Source organism: Anguilla anguilla, chromosome 13 (genome assembly GCF_013347855.1).
Source record: "Anguilla anguilla isolate fAngAng1 chromosome 13, fAngAng1.pri, whole genome shotgun sequence".
Classification (NCBI taxonomy): domain Eukaryota; kingdom Metazoa; phylum Chordata; class Actinopteri; order Anguilliformes; family Anguillidae; genus Anguilla; species Anguilla anguilla.
The window spans coordinates 12,873,015-12,889,163 of record NC_049213.1 but is presented as its reverse complement, the minus strand read 5'-3'; the positions used below and the strand labels follow the sequence as shown (position 1 = coordinate 12,889,163).

The 16,149-nt window shown below is 47.6% G+C and overlaps 1 protein-coding gene across 2 annotated transcripts in view; it reads left to right on the top strand.

The window, feature by feature from the left end:
• LOC118211312 (low-density lipoprotein receptor-related protein 1-like) overlaps positions 1 to 16,149 on the top strand; it is a 161,802-nt gene that overhangs the window by 80,100 nt on the left and 65,553 nt on the right. For both annotated transcript variants that reach the window (XM_035388439.1, XM_035388438.1), the window contains exons 13-20: positions 2,390 to 2,612; positions 3,080 to 3,269; positions 4,499 to 4,621; positions 5,317 to 5,457; positions 6,856 to 6,981; positions 7,651 to 7,767; positions 8,217 to 8,297; positions 12,907 to 13,074. In XM_035388439.1, coding sequence (XP_035244330.1) covers positions 2,390 to 2,612; positions 3,080 to 3,269; positions 4,499 to 4,621; positions 5,317 to 5,457; positions 6,856 to 6,981; positions 7,651 to 7,767; positions 8,217 to 8,297; positions 12,907 to 13,074 — 1,169 coding nt within the window. The remainder of the gene's footprint in view (positions 1 to 2,389; positions 2,613 to 3,079; positions 3,270 to 4,498; positions 4,622 to 5,316; positions 5,458 to 6,855; positions 6,982 to 7,650; positions 7,768 to 8,216; positions 8,298 to 12,906; positions 13,075 to 16,149) is intronic.

The following is a 16,149-nucleotide window of genomic DNA, read 5'->3' as shown; positions in this document are numbered from 1 at the left end:
CCACCCCCCCCCATTGATACACAAGCATTTTGCAATGCAAACCGCCCTGGCGTACAACTGCTAGTATCCCCACAGCAGCAAGATTCATTTAAATTCTATCACTTATTCATAACAATGGAAGAGGGGTGAGGAGGGAAGAGAAGGGTTGGGAGGTATACAGCAGGAGTGGTGCAGTTATAGCGAGCCTTCATTTGAATTTGCACATTGTTATGCGTGTGCACTTTGATTGGTGATAACGCACATAACATACACATAATGGTCCCCCCAATAAAGGGTATGATCTAGTAAGACTCACACACACACACGCACTCATACACACAGGCCCACACACACACACACACACACACACACAAAAGCACACACAGGCCCACACACACACACACACAAAAGCACACACAGGCCCACATACAAACACACACACACACACACACACACTCAAACAGACACACACACACACACACACACACACACACACTCAAACAGACACACACACACACACACACACAAACAGACACACACACAGACACACACAAACAGACACACAGACATACACGCACGCACACGCACACGACGCTCCCTCCGCGCGCAGAGCTCGGTCTTTGTCCCCCGCGGCCGTCGGACGAGCTCATCGATCGGCACGATCGACGCGCGGCTGAAAGCGATTAGTCAGCGCGTGCAGAAGGGGCTCGGCCGCGGCGGGACGAACGCGCCGTAATGGAAAAGCTGATCCCGGCGACCCCGGCAGGCGGGCGGGCGGGCGGGCGGGCCGTGGGAGTCGGAGACCGGGAGCGGGAGGGACGGAATGAGGAACGAGCCTGCCCCCGTCGAGGGTTCCGGCAGAGGGGATGTTCCGCATGATGGATTTAAAACATTTTTTTTTTTTTATTTCCTCTGGCCGTTTTTGCCACAGTCCCTCTTACTGCCGTTCTGTCTCAAGGGCAGCCTGTTCTGTCTCTGCCTTTCTGTATCTGGCATCAAAGCCCCCACTGCCCCCCGTGCCCCCGCCCCCGCCCCCGCCCCCACCCCCACCCCCGCCCCCGCCCCGCTGTCTGTCTGGGCGGTGGGCCAAGACGACCGTTTGGTGGCTTTCCGTCCGTCTGTCACAGGTGATTGTGGGTAAATTATGAATGAGCTGTGTGAGCGCCCTGATTGGTGGGGGGTGGTGTAGTAGGGACCGGTCATCGGTCCAACGGGAGATTTCACCCTTCAGCACTCCTCTGTGGTGCGGGGCGATATCACAGGAACGCATCGCAGGAAAAGAGTAAATCCCATACGTACGCTCAGGCACAAATATGATAAGCTGTGAGACGTTTCGTTGAGTCGGTCATGTGGAATGGTGATAATCTGGCTTCTCAATGAGAAGGAAGTCTGGAGTCGGGAAGTATGTGAACAGTCTGCAGGGCTGAGTCGTGTGTGCGTGTTTACTGTGTGTGTGTGTGTGTGTGTGTGTGTGTGTGTGTGTACAGTGTATGTACTGTGTGTGTGTGTGTGTGTGTGTACAATGTATGTACTGTGTGTGTGTGTGTGTGTGTACAATGTGTGTGTGTGCGCGCGTGCGTGTGTTTGCGTGTATGTACGTACAGTGCGTGATACAGTGTTCTCAGTGGAGCTGTGTGTGTCTATGTACAGTGTGTGTGTGTGTGTGTGTGTACGTACAGTGCGTGATACAGTGTTCTCAGTGGAGCTGTGTGTGTCTATGTACAGTGTGTGTGTGTACAATGTATGTACTGTGTGTGTGTGTGTACAATGTGTGTGCGCGCGTGCGTTCGTGTGTTTGCGTGTATGTACGTACAGTGCGTGATACAGTGTTCTCAGTGGAGCTGTGTGTGTGTGTGTGTGTGTGTGTGTGTGTGTGTGTGTATGTGCAGTGTGTGTGTGTGTGTGTGTGTGTGTGTGTGTGTGTGTGTACGTACAGTGTGTGTGTGTGTGTGTGTGTACAGTGTGTGTGTGCGTGTGTGTGTGTACGTACAGTGCGTGATACAGTGTTCTCAGTGGGGCTGTGTGTGTCTATGTACTGTGTGTGTATGTACAGTGTGTGTGTGTACGTACAGTGTGTGTGTGTGTGTGTGTGTGTATGTACAGTGTGTGTGTGTGTGTGTGTGTGTGTACGTACAGTGTGTGTGTGTACGTACAGTGTGTGTGTGTGTGTGTGTACGTACAGTGTGTGTGTGTGTGTGTGTGTGTGTGTGTGTACAGTGTGTGTGTGTGTGTGTGTGTGTGTACGTACAGTGCGTGATACAGTGTTCTCAGTGGAGCTGTGTGTGTCTATGTACTGTGTGTGTGTGTGCGTGTGTGTGTGTGTGTGTGTGTACAGTGTGTGTGTCTGTAATGTGTGTGTACGTACAGTGCGTGATACAGTGTTCTCAGTGGAGCTGTGTGTGTCTCTCAGCTGGATGTACTGGACGGACTGGGAGGAGGACCCCAGCGAGAGCAAGCGGGGGAAGATCGAGCGCGCCTGGATGGACGGCTCCAACCGCAACGTCTTCCTCACCTCCAAGACCATCCTGTGGCCCAACGGCCTGAGCCTGGACATCCCGCAGGGCATCCTGTACTGGGTGGACGCCTACTACGACCGCATCGAGATGGTCTACATCAACAGCACCGAGCGCAAGGTGCCGTTTCCTAAATGAGCAGCCATTGGGGGTTTTTTTCCCTCCCTCTCTCTTTAATAATTGCGTTACAGGCCTGTTGCTTCCCTGCCAAGCTCGGAATTGTGAAAACAGCAGATGTTATTTGTGAGATTGCATCAAGAGTGATGATGATTACTGGCCTCCTCGTTAACACACACGCACACACACACACACACACACACACACACACACACACACACACACGGAATTCAGTTTCGTTTCAGCCATTTTCCCAAAACGAGTGAATTACTGCTTATGCACACTCAAAAATACGTGATGTTTTTTCAGATGTGCTCTAGTACTGTACTGTGTGTACTATGAAGTCATAGTTTCTGTGTGTATTGCCAGTTAATTTGTCCCACTGTCTCTTTGTGTGCATGTGCGTGTGTGCGTGTTTGTGCGTGTGTGTGTATGTGTGCGTGTGTGTGTTCTCTCTCGTGAAATGGCAGACGGTCTACGAGGGCCAGGAGCTGAACCACGCCTTCGGCCTGTGCCACTACAAGAACTTCCTGTTCTGGAACGAGTACCGCAGCGGCAGCATCTACAAGCTGGACCAGGGCGACAAGACCGTCACCCTGCTGCGCAACGAGCGCCCGCCCATCTTCGAGATCCGCATGTACGACGCCCAGCAGCAGGAAGGTACCGCTGCCCCTCCCTCCCTCCCTCTTCTTCTCTTTCTCCCAGTCTGCTTCTTTCTATCTCTCTCCCTCCCTCCCTCTTCTCTTTCTCTTTCTCCCAGTCTGCTTCTTTCTATCTCTCTCTCTCTCTCTCTGTCGCTTATCCTCTTCTGCTTCTCTTTCTCTGTCTGCTTCTTCTTTCTCTCTCTCTCTCTCTCCTTCTACTTATCTTTCTCCCAGTCTGCTTCTTTCTATCTCTCTCCCTCCCTCCTCTTCTCTTTCTCCCAGTCTGCTTCTTTCTATCTCTCTCTCCCTCCTCTTCTCTTTCTCTTTCTCCCAGTCTGCTTCTTTCTCTCTCTCGCTCTCTCTCTCTGTCGCATATCCTCTTCTGCTTCTCTTTCTCTCTGTCTGCTTCTTCTTTCTCTCTCTCTCTCTCCTTCTACTTATCTTTCTCCCAGTCTGCTTCTTTCTATCTCTCTCCCTCCCTCCTCTTCTCTTTCTCCCAGTCTGCTTCTTTCTATGTCTCTCCCTCCCTCCTCTTCTCTTTCTCCCAGTCTGCTTCTTTCTATCTCTCTCTCCCTCCTCTTCTCTTTCTCTTTCTCCCAGTCTGCTTCTTTCTCTCTCTTGCTCTCTCTCTCTGTCGCATATCCTCTTCTGCTTCTCTTTCTCTCTCTCTCTCTCTCTTTCTCTGTCTCTCTTTCTCTCACCCCCCTCTGCTTCTCTTGCTCACTCTCCCTCCCCCTCACTCGTTCTTTATTAATTTAGCTTACATTTATTGTAAAGATTTTCAACATGAATAAAAACAACCAATCACAGCATCCAAATTAAGTAAATGTCAAAATGCTTGTTTCCCTACTCCCTTAGCCCTCAGTTACTATTACATGCAGCCAAATATTATTCACACGAATGAGTAAATATCATTCTAGTTTCCTAAAGAGAACCGTCAAATGTAGGACCTATGGAGCAAATGTTCATCACAGTTTTTGCTTATAAATTACCATAAGAAATATTTATTCCCGTAAAACATTCAAATGACTTTCCTTAAGTGTAAATAATCAATTTAGTGTTAGATTAGCATCTCATACTTTCCTTTGTGATGAAGGAATCATGAATTTGTGGAATCCAAACATAATCGTAATCTGTCCAGGACAGACAACGCATATCTACATCCTTCCTGTGCCGTGTGTGATTTGACCATGTGTGTGATTTGTGTTTGTGTGTGTGTGTGTGTGTGTGTGTGTGTGTTTCCAGGGGCCAACATTTGTAACGTGAATAACGGTGGCTGCAGCAGCCTGTGTCTGGCCATCCCCGGGGGCAGGCAGTGTGCCTGCGCAGAGGACCAGCTGCTGGACGCAGACGCAGTCAACTGCAAAGGTCAGCCGTGAGGTCATCGTCATCACAATCTCCTCGGCACCCCCCCCCCCCACCCGGGGGGGTGCTTTCTGGTTAAATGCCAGACATGCCCAAATATGGAAAATTCCATTATTTGTTCACATTACATTGGTGGACCGAAATGATGAAAATCCTTTTTTTGGAGCATTATTTAATTTTATTTGTTTAACCAGGTACATTAACTGAGAACTCTGCTCTCATTTGCAGTGGCTACTTGGCAGTCAGTATGGGCGGGGCATGCTGGCATTGTGTAAAGGCTGTGATTAATAACGTCTCAAACAGTGGCCCGTTTTGTTCTTCTAGCCTTAGAGAGGTAATGGCACAGGTTGAGCTTGGCTGGAAACATGAGTCATTGCCCACATAAAGCCTGTTGTTTGTGTCATGCACGTGCGTCTCTATTATACAGTTCCTAATTTAGGGTTCTCAAGCCTGGGATGGGAGCGTCACAGGGTGTGCTGGTTTTTGTTCTTACCCGGTTACATAATTGGTCAGTAAAAGCAGTTTAGCCAATCAGATTAACGTTCACCCACTTTTGTTTTTTTTCCGTCATTCGGCTGGGCCAGCGCATTTCTAGTTTCCGCAAAATGGCTACCGCTTTTTTTTGTATTGTACGAATAATTTTCTGTTGTTTAGCCGATAATTCGTCCCCCTAACCCCGCCTCCCCCTCCCCCCACAGCGAACCCCTCCTACATCCCGCCCCCTCAGTGCCAGCCCGGGGAGTTCGCCTGCAAGAACAACCGCTGCATCCAGGAGCGCTGGAAGTGCGACGGAGACAACGACTGCCTGGACAACAGCGACGAGGCGCCCGAGCTCTGCCGTGAGTGGAGGCGGGGTGGGGGCGGGGTCTGGACGGTCAGGAGCGGGGTCTGGACCAACGGGACGGGGTCCGGACAGGCGGGGGTGAGGTCTGGACGGGCAGGGGCAGAGTCCGGACAGGCAGGGGCGGGGTCTGGATGGGCAGGGGCGGGGTCCAGACGGGCGTGGGCGGAGTCCGGACGGGCAGGGGCGGGGTCTGGACAGACGTGGGCGGGGTCCGGACGGGCAGGGGCGGGGTCTGGACGGGAAGGGGCGGAGTCCGGACGGGCAGGAGCGGGGTCTGGACCAACGGGGGCGGGGGCGGGGTCTGGACCAACGGGGGCAGGGTCCGGACGGAATGGGGGCTGGGTCCGGACGGGCAGGGGCGGGGTCTGAATGGCCGCTGGTGGGGCGGATCGGGGGAGGCAGATTAACTCATTGGTGCAGCTTTGCTGTCTGATCCCCGTTACTTCAGTGGCTTGAGTTGAGATGTCTGAGCGAGTCCGCGGATGGACTGCTGACTGCAACGCCCCCCCCCCACACCCCTCCGATACTTAATTTACTCCAAATCGATAAGCTGAAAAGGGTCATTTACCACGTACCATGACTTTCTGCATTAAACAATGATAAGCTGATCAGGATTACTTTCTACAGCTTCTGTTTTTTTTTATTTTTTTTTGAACATTCGAATCTGTAACAGCCCGGTATTTTGAGCTGTCGAGGCCGTCAAACAATTAACTGGTAAAGCTGGACAAGTCCCTCTGCTAGAAGCCGAAAATGCTACCACTCCCGCTGTCCAAGATGCACTTTTTAGGTTTCTCTGGCTGAATGACTAAATTGCGAAATGATAAAAATCTGTGACATCCAGGCAGCCTGAGCAATACAGTCCAACAGCCTGGCAATCTGATTGTATTGCAGCTTATCACGGCAAGGCAATCTCAGCAGTACCATTTGAAACAGCCAGACGGTCGCAGCAATGCAATATGTAGCGATCAGCCAATCAGACGAGCGCCGTCTGCAGCGGCCCGGGTGTGTGTGCAGTGCAGTTTGCTGTGGCCCGGGTGTGTGTGCAGTGCAGTTTGCTGTGGCCCGGGTGTGTGTGCAGTGCAGTTTGCTGTGGCCCGGGTGTGTGTGCAGTGCAGTTTGCTGTGGCCCGGGTGTGTGTGCAGTGCAGTTTGCTGTGGCCCGGGTGTGTGTGCAGTGCAGTTTGCTGTGGCCCGGGTGTGTGTGCAGTGCAGTTTGCTGTGGCCCGGGTGTGTGTGCAGTGCAGTTTGTTGTGGCAGTCTGAGGATATCTGTGGCCAGGTTGTGGCTTTCCACTGCAGATAAAAGCGCCTCTCAAAATTGGCTCTGTTCCTCTGTGAGTCACTGTCTGTGTGCCCTTCCCTCCCCCCCCCCCCCGCCCCCTCTCCCCCCCCCAGACCAGCACACCTGCCCCACGGACCGCTTCAAGTGCCAGAACAACCGCTGCATCCCGCTGCGCTGGCTCTGCGACGGCGACAACGACTGCGGCAACGACGAGGACGAGTCCAACACCACCTGCTCAGGTACGCCGCCTTCGTCCCCCCCACCCGCAAGTTTAAATTAACGTTTGACGTGCGTACAGAAAAACCGGACCGGTTCGCGTATTGCGGAACTGCAGCTTTCCAGGGGAAATAAAGAGAACTTGAAATGTCAGCTGAGAAATTTGCTCCAACATGTTTAATTAAAATTATGAAATTATGATGTTAAAAAAGTATAAAGTAGCAGTAAACGAATGACCAAAACTGTATATCCAAAACTGAATGCAAAGAACCATGGCCCTTGTACCATTTGTTCCAACATTAATCTCATTCATTAGACCATGGGGCTGGTTAATGTCTCAGCCCTACCTGGGTCTTCATCCAGGCACTGTAGATGTCTATAGTAGTACAATAGCCGATACTAAGCATGCAATACTAAGTTGCTGTTTTAAAATTCCTCCCCTCTGAGTGGATGTTCTGGTACCAGGACAGGATTGCTTTCTGGGCTATTACAGTGGGCTGAAATTGGAAGTAGATTTTTTAGGGTACAAGAACTGGCAGCTGTTCAACAATGGGTGGAGGCTGATCGCTTGGGGCTCATACTCAGCTTGAAGAGCTTGTGATTGCATGGTAAAGCGGTTTCAGATTTGTGCCAATGTGGACCGAAATGACAGCGCCCCCTAATCTTCGTGCCCCTACCCCCCCCCTTTCTAGCACGGACATGCCCGCCCAACCAGTTCCCCTGTGCCAGCGGCCGCTGCATTCCCATCTCCTGGACCTGCGACCTCGACGACGACTGCGGCGACCGATCCGATGAGCCCGCCTCCTGTGGTGCGCCCGTCATCCTGGGCTTTGACCCCACCCACAACCCTGCCCATAGGCTCCTCCCCTTCTGACCTAAGCCCCTCCCAACAATCAGAGGACAAGATCTGCCTTTTCATATGAGCTCATCCCAGTATTTCTTATTTTTTACACAGTAATGGCATATACGTCTCTTATGGGCCCTGCTTTTCCACCTGACACTTCTGAGCCAATCAGAACACACGTGTACTGGCAATGCTAATAGGAATAAGTTTCTAATGTCCCAGCACACTATAATGTCCAGTAATGTCCAGCCTTGCCCCAGTATGCATGAACACACGTCCATTTAGTGACATCGTTGCTTTATTAACTGTTCAGATGCCATTTCCTGACCGGTACATAAAATGTTGGTACTGTTCATTTTCAGTAGCTTGTTGCTTGGATGATGTAAAGTAACGAGATCTTGTTTGCCCCTCCAGCCTATCCCACCTGCTTCCCCCTCACTCAGTTCACCTGCGACAACGGCCGCTGCATCAACATCAACTGGCGCTGCGACAACGGTGAGTTCCCTTCACCCCCCTCCCCCCCCCCCGGCCTCTGCCCCGCCTGCCCCTGTCCTCTCCGCATCGCTCCTCTCCTCTCCTCTCCGCATCTTCCTTTCTCGCACTCACTCTGCAAATAAGAAAAATACACAAAGCAATCACGAGTGCCCCAGCCCCTCATCAGTGAAACGAATGATTTATCTTGTGGCGTGAGCCGAATGTTTAATTCGTTAGTCGTAGTTAATTAATGAGCCCGTCCATTTCGGTCTTCTGTGCGGCGTGGGGAACGCTTATCAGCGGCTGGCGCAGATTCACCACCTGATGCTGTCGACATTCCTTTTTGGTTCGAGACTTCCAAAAGAGACTTCCAAATGATGTTTAAATAGATGGCCTATGGGATAAATTAATGACGTTTTCCTAATTCCTTCAAAATAATGTATGCCATTACATTTGTGTATGAAAAAAAGAATGCATTTAACCTAGTTTTTATAATCTAAAAAAAATTAGGTGTAATTTTAAGATACAAATTGGTAATGGATAAGTGGTTTGGGACCCATAAATAGTCTAAACAACTTGCTCTCACCCATTGGTGTAATTTTATGTTTTTTTTCTTTTGTACAATTAAACGGTTATATATATCGCTGTAAATATCTTTATTGTTGTTATTGTTGCTGTTCCTGTGAGTAATTCCCTTAAATTATTTGAGTACTTTCTTTAAATTTCTTTCCTGGCTAGCAGTCGCTTTGAATAGCTTGAAAAGCCTTGCTATGGAACCTGCTGGCTGTGACGTAAATAACATTCGCAGCAGTGTTAGCCTGCTGTTAGCAAAATAATCATTTCGGTTGGTAAGCGGCATCTGAATTCAGTGGATCTTGTGCCATTTAAGAGCGAATTGCGCGCGGATAAAAACATTCGAGTTTAAAACGGCAGTTTAAATCGCAGACTGTGACAGGGACGGTTATGTGAAACTCTTCTCCTTTGATCCCGGAATCCATAACCATATATGGTTAAAGGTTTTACTCTGCGTTACGTCAAACTTCATAGGCCCGTGCACCTGCATTTAGCTATAAACCAATCACTCGTTGACCAGACAGTTCTAGGTTTTACCTTCCAGGGATTGAATATGAAAGTACGTACTGGGAAAACCCTTTAACGGGGCTTGAATGTGACCGCACGCCAGAACAGCGGATGCACGTGATAAGAAATCAGCATATTGGAGCGAATACTTCAGTGATGATTTGTGTTTCCCTTTGTGCCACGAAAGCAATGCTTAGTTCCCCCATTCGATCTTTATCTCTGAACTGTAATAATCATCTGGGTTTGTACATAGAGCCCACGAGCGTTCGCACATTATAAATGGACCAAATTATTTCTTATCGATCTCAGGGAGAGAAGCTTTTAAACGCCCTCGGCAGCGCTGCTAAATTAATGATTCGGCTGGTTAGATCGGTACAGTTTCATAATGCCCATCCCTTATCTGATTGGCTCATGCTCACTGGGGAGGGGGGGGTTGGCACGGCGCATTATGGGTTGTGTGTCTTTTTGGCTCAGCTTAAAATTCCTCATCCGTGAATGCAGAATTACCTCTCTTTTCCTTCTGTGCTTCAAGGTTTTGGGCTTTAAGGTTACCTAAACATTGCATTACTCAGAATGCAACAGCTTGTGCTTGTACAGCCATGGATGATGATGTCATGTAAGTCTTGGCACACAAGAAATGTTCTATGTACGTTAAAAAACACTCCGTCCCGTAACACTGGTAAGTTCTTTCCCAAATGCAGACAGGAAGTGAGCCGTTCTAGTGACCTGGGATTGAAACATTTGGGACAAACTGCTCTTTCAGGGTGAGAGAAGGGGGTGGGAGGCGGAGGGGGTCGATGAGGTCAGTTTAAAAGGTTGGTCACAGATTTTTCACTGGTCATGCTCACTAAGGTCAAACAAAGACATAATTCATAGAGAGAATGGCCACACCGCTGTTTGTCTCTGTGAAATTAGATTTCTTCCTCTCTGCACTAGTCAGAGTAAACGGCACATTTAGAAGAAGTAGCCTACATACTGTATGTTGACGTAGGTGAGAAAAATACTATCGCTGTTGGAAAGTATAATCGATAGGGTCAAATTGACCCATTCTTGCAATGGAAAAGTCCAGAAATATGAAAGTGCCAATTGGTCAATATTCTGACCATTTTAGGTTGAGAAGTTTGGTTGAAATGTGGCAGAGAAAGCCATTTTTCAACAAACTTCCGGAGTGGAAGAAGTCTCAAGTCGCAGGGACGCTAGTGGGAACGCGCTCCCAGGTCCTCTTTCTCCGTCTTTGCCTCCCTGCTTGCGCCCGCCGTGTGCCTCTGCTGCCCCCCCCCCCCCCTCCGTGGGTCGACCCCCCAGGCTGCCTCTGTGCTGTGTTTGTTCCATGTCTTGTTTTGTGACGTGTGCCCACTTCCCCTGTGTCTCGTTGATTCTGTGTTTCAGAAAAGGATTGTGGGGACGGCTCTGATGAAATGAATTGCCCGAACCCGACCGGTTAGTGCATAGATCTACATGCACCATCCCGCACCGCTTGCGCTGTGGGCAGGGTCTTAGGGGCCGGGAAAGGGGCGGGGTCTTAGGGACAGGTTTTAGAGGAGGGGGCAGGGTCTAAGAGAAGTGTGTACTGGCTGCTTCACTTCAAATGGCAGCTTTTAGCCTTCAGCTTCCTTGTATCCATTTTTTACTTTTTTAACTTGATCGGGCCAATATGCCAGTCCCTCAAATTACACGAGGAGTCTTCCAAGAAATTTTTTTTTAAATGCTGGGGTAACCTTTAGGTTTTGTTTTTAAAGCAAAAAAGCATAACAAAACCGCTTTAAAGTAAGAAAATTAAATGTGTTACAATTTACTGTGTGTTAAGAACACAGAGATCTGCGGTTCTGTTTCGTCATAGTGGAAATAATATCACTAACTACAGAAAGGGATTGCTGACTTCAGAAATACTTAATCGCCATCATAGGCAGCTTTCGCATGTGGCGGCAGGGGTCCGTTAGTCATCCTTTTGAAAGCTGTAGGTCTCTGATTGGATTCTGGGATGCCTCTGCGCAGTGAACAAAGAGGGTTACCTCAGAAAGACCTCAATTCTCCTACTTTGTGGCATAATCTACTGCAGTCCGCCTCAATGTATCAACCCCGGGTACATTATCATGGTGCATGGGGAGATCTATGCAGTTTCTGTGATTTTTAAAAGATTTATTTCTCTCAATGTCTCTGTATCTCTCTGCTCAATGTGTTAAATGTGTTGTCTGTTCCTTTGCTCAATGTACTGTGTCCCATCTCCTTTAAGACGATGCGTCTGTCTTTTACGACTGAGGCCTAACAGACTATGCCCTCAGCATTGTTAAAAGGACTCGCTCGATATCCCATCCCTGCCGATGCAAACAGACAGGTTTGAAATTTAATTACGGTGGCTGGGAACACATCTGCTCCGAAGGGATGGGGGGTTTTTTTTTTTCACGTGGGGGGAAGATGCATCTGCGGTGTGTGATTGCCGCATAACAGATTGCCCTCCGCGCAGGCGGCTGCCTGTCAAACCGGCCGATTTTTGGAGAGGGGCAGTGCAGCGCAGAGAGGCGTGAAGCTTCTCGGTGTCCGCACTGTTAAAGCGACGGGTCGGATTCATGTTGAGTCCGTATGAATCCGCGCGTGCCCACTGATCTTCCTCTGGTGCGGATCAGCTCAGTGGACGATCCAGATGATATCAGCATCAGTGATATCGACCTCTGCACAGATGTGAAAAAGATCCAGCCGGATGGAACCGCTACCCCTTTGCCCTTCCGTCTCTATCTGCATCTCCATGCTTCTCACAGCTGTAGGCTAACAGTCCAATGGCGCTCCGATGTCCGGTCCACCAATGCAGACCGACTGCGTTTTGTTCATAAGTTGATGAAAAATAACAGCCTATTTAAACTGGCCAGTGCCGTACTGTCTGAGTACTGATACAGAGAGGCAGCCAAAAAAAGAAAGACAAACTATTTGTAGTATCTCGGTGTCTGCTGAGAGTGATATTTCAGGAGCAAATGGTTCCAGTCCAGAACTGAACACACTTCCACCAAAGTGCTGCTCTGAATGTCTGTTCATAAATGTCCGAGTCTGTTTGCCAAATTCTTTGCGTTCTGATGGCTGTATTCTTCCTCCACATACCTTGCGGGACGTTTTTTGACGAACAGAGAGAGGAGTGGTCGTGAATGCCAGGGGTGTGTTCAGAATGCGGAGGGTCACAAAAAATGGCCCAAATGCAATTCAGTCCAACAAAGTTTGCCAAACAAATACTTTTGGCTTTGAGAGAACTTCAAAAAACAAGGCACAATGGCAATGCCACATATTGGAGTCACATACTTTTCCTCCCTTACTTTATGTGAAGACTACACTTCTGTATTGTATTAATATTCATGTTATAACATTCCTTATCCGAGAAACGTAGTTGGGCCTCAGTTGTTTAGATCTGTCTGATGAGCTTCAAACTCCAATTTCCACCGCCTCCCATTGCAAAAAATCTCGGCGGCCATTTTGGCAGCTGAGTGTACCCCCTGGGCTCTGGCGGCTGGAGAAGTGCCTGGTGTGCGCAGTGGCGAGCGGGCGTTTGACGGTGAGTGTGTTGCAGATAATGACTGCGGGGACAACAGCGACGAGGCAGGCTGCAGCCACTCCTGCTCCAGCGCGCAGTTCAAATGCAACAGCGGCCGCTGCATCCCGGAGTACTGGACCTGCGACGGGGACAACGACTGCGGCGACTTCAGCGACGAGACCCACGCCAACTGCACCAATCAGGGTGAGTCCCGCCTCTTCCCGGCCGGTAGCCGTCCAATCGGCGTGAAGCGCCCAGAGTCTGCTGGCGTCTCCTCTGGCGTTGTTTCTGATCTCCTTGGAGCTAGGCCATTTGGTTTATTTCTTAAATAATTATCAATTTGTGACTTTAATTTACCGTTCAGCAACACAGACTAATTGGAGTCTAAGGTTCGGTTTAGGGGGTCGATAGCAATGGATTTTCTGACGCCGCGTTAGCAGAACACAACATTTTGGTTTTGCTACCTTTTTACTTTCTGCACTTCAGAGTCCTGAGATCCACTCGTATTGAAAGTGACATATTGAAACTTTTATTTACTTTGTGTTAATGAACATAAAATTTGCTAGATTGCTAGCATATATTACATTTTTTCGTCATGCAGCACAAATAAACGCTGTCTAAATAGTCTTGTATTTGGAAAAGGTGAGGACTTGAATTTGTTCTTTCATCTCACTGTAAATGTTTTGCCATTTTACCACATTGGGTTCAGAAAATGTACGTCAACCAGGTCATGTCTCATTTACAGGCCTTATAATGTAAAAAATCATATATTTTATATTTGAGACATATTGCAGTATTTCATTATTATTGTTCTGTGCAGGGTTATATACAATAGAACACATGTACTGCATATTGGCCTACACTGCATGGCTCTCCTGTGTTTGGGAATGCTATTCTCATACCATATCTAGAACTCAAAGCAGGGAGTATTTTTAGAAGTATGGTGTTTAAAGCTTTGCACTGAAAATAACCGTCACTTTACTCCAGACAGACTATGGCTAATTGATAGCTTTTGACTCCATACAAGCTTGCGGTTTCTCTTCACGGTAATGTGGCACATGGTAATGACATAATTGTTGTTATAGCGTACAGTGCCTTATCCGCACCCTCAATCTTGCCTTATTAATTCACAACAGATCGTTGTCTGCTTTATAATTAAAAGGATTGTTGGGAAAAAAGCCTGGCAGTTTACATGCACAGTACCTGCCTCTGTTCCGTGTGGTGTGCTGTTTACTTCACAGCAAATTCCGATCGACCTCACCTGGGAACCGTGCTCCTGTGGTCTCCTGTGTGTCCGTGCTAATCTTAGGGCTGTGTGGAATTTCTAAACTTCACTTTCTGTGATATCTTCCTTAAAACACACACACGCACGCGCGCACACACACACACACACACACACAGGAGACATTAGCTGCACAGCTACATGTTTGTTCAGTTGAATGCTAACTTTCTGCAGTGCCTGTACTTATCGACGCTGAGCACGAGCCAGTGAAACGGTTTCACTGTGTTAAGCTCGTTTGAAGTTTCAAACAACGATACGCAGGATAGAAAAAAAGAATATTGCTCTGTTAAAATTAAGTTCAGACATACTTCATTATAATATAGATCTTATATTATTACATTATAATATTTAATAAAAACTTCTGTTATTTGAAACATCAGATGGCCGTTTGGTAATATCAGTATTTATTGTAGTATTTATTTGTGTATGTCTAAAGGAAAGTTGTTCTTGCACATCTTTTGATTGATGTTAATGAATTTTATGGAAGGAAATATGAGTACCTAAAGATGTGAAGTGAAGAAATTTGTGAGCTAGTGCAAGCCATTTAAATGGGAAGAGAATAGCGTATGTAATTATTTTGGCATGAAACTAATACTTTTGGATCTCATTTGATTATTGTTCCAAACGTTTCTCATGGCTCGCTTTACTAACAAACACTGTTATTTACCGGGACAGCGTATGCAGTTCACATGGCATATATTATTCAGAATTGCCAGAACTGTGTGATTAAAGAACCAAGACAGGTCTGCTTACACCTCAGAATCAAACCTGTAACCTTGCGATTAAAAGCCCAGTATCTTCAAATCTGTACACTTACCCTCAGAGCCATCCTATGGTGTATAGCCAATGGCAAGGGGGTGAAAAGTTTACTACAGGAGTTGAAAGTATAGGGTGAACACGTGTATCTGTCGAGAGTGCTCGTAAACACAAATAGCTTGTAAACACACAGAGAAGGCTGTTAAAAATAGTTTTTCATGATTGTTTTGGCTGTTCCTGCAGACAGTAGGTTGTTCCTGGTTTGACTTGATCCTTCCAGTAGACTAAACATTCCCATATCTCATTAAACAGTTGATCTAACACAAATGTTATCAGTTGTTAGTTTGAAAAATATTTTCAGAATTGTTACAACATTACCTATTTTTGGAGCGGCAGTTTGCAGAAATGACAGTGGCCCCCTGAAAAGGTCAAGGGTCACCACGTAAACCTATAAAACCATCTCTTATTTTGTATACATTTTCAGTATAACTGATTAGGTAAAGAATTAATTATAATGATTAACTCTGATGGTTGAAACGGTGGTGTGAAGCATTAGGACCCAGTTGGGGGGAATGGTAGAGAGAGTGATGAATTCCCCATTTGCTGCTGTGAGGTTTCATCTCGATTTTTGTGGCTAGCAGAGTCTCCACATCCCCTGCAGTGTGTTGGGTAACAGGCCACTGCGGCTACAGGAGGAGTTTGGGGGGGTTTGATTCATTTGGGGGGTTTTGGGTTTTTCCTTCTCTCCCTGCCTGATCTTTTCTTCCCTCTCTTTGTCTGCCTTACTCTTTCCATTTCCCCTTATCTGTGTTTCTCTCTCTGTGTTGCCTGCATAATACTTTAAAGAAGCTTCCCCTATGACAAGCAGTTCATTGGGTGTTTATTATTCTCATTTTATATTTGATTAAAAGTTAAAATACATATATCTTTATTTATACTGAGCTTTATGTGCAACACTCCATGAGGGGGGTGCTGTGTGTTCATGTACATGCACCATATGCTCCGTTTTTTATCATACATGTATGTGCTCATTAAAGCACATACACGTATACATCCGTGTAATATCCATATGTATTTAAGTAACACACCAACTCTGTCTGCTTCTGTTGCTATTTTTTCAGTTCTGTTTTTCCTGCCTTATTCTGTCTTGCACTTTCCCTTCCATTCAGACTCTCTCTCTCTCTTTCTTTCTTTCTCTCTCCCCTTGTTGTCCCTGTGGGGATTTCAGAGAGCTTAAAATG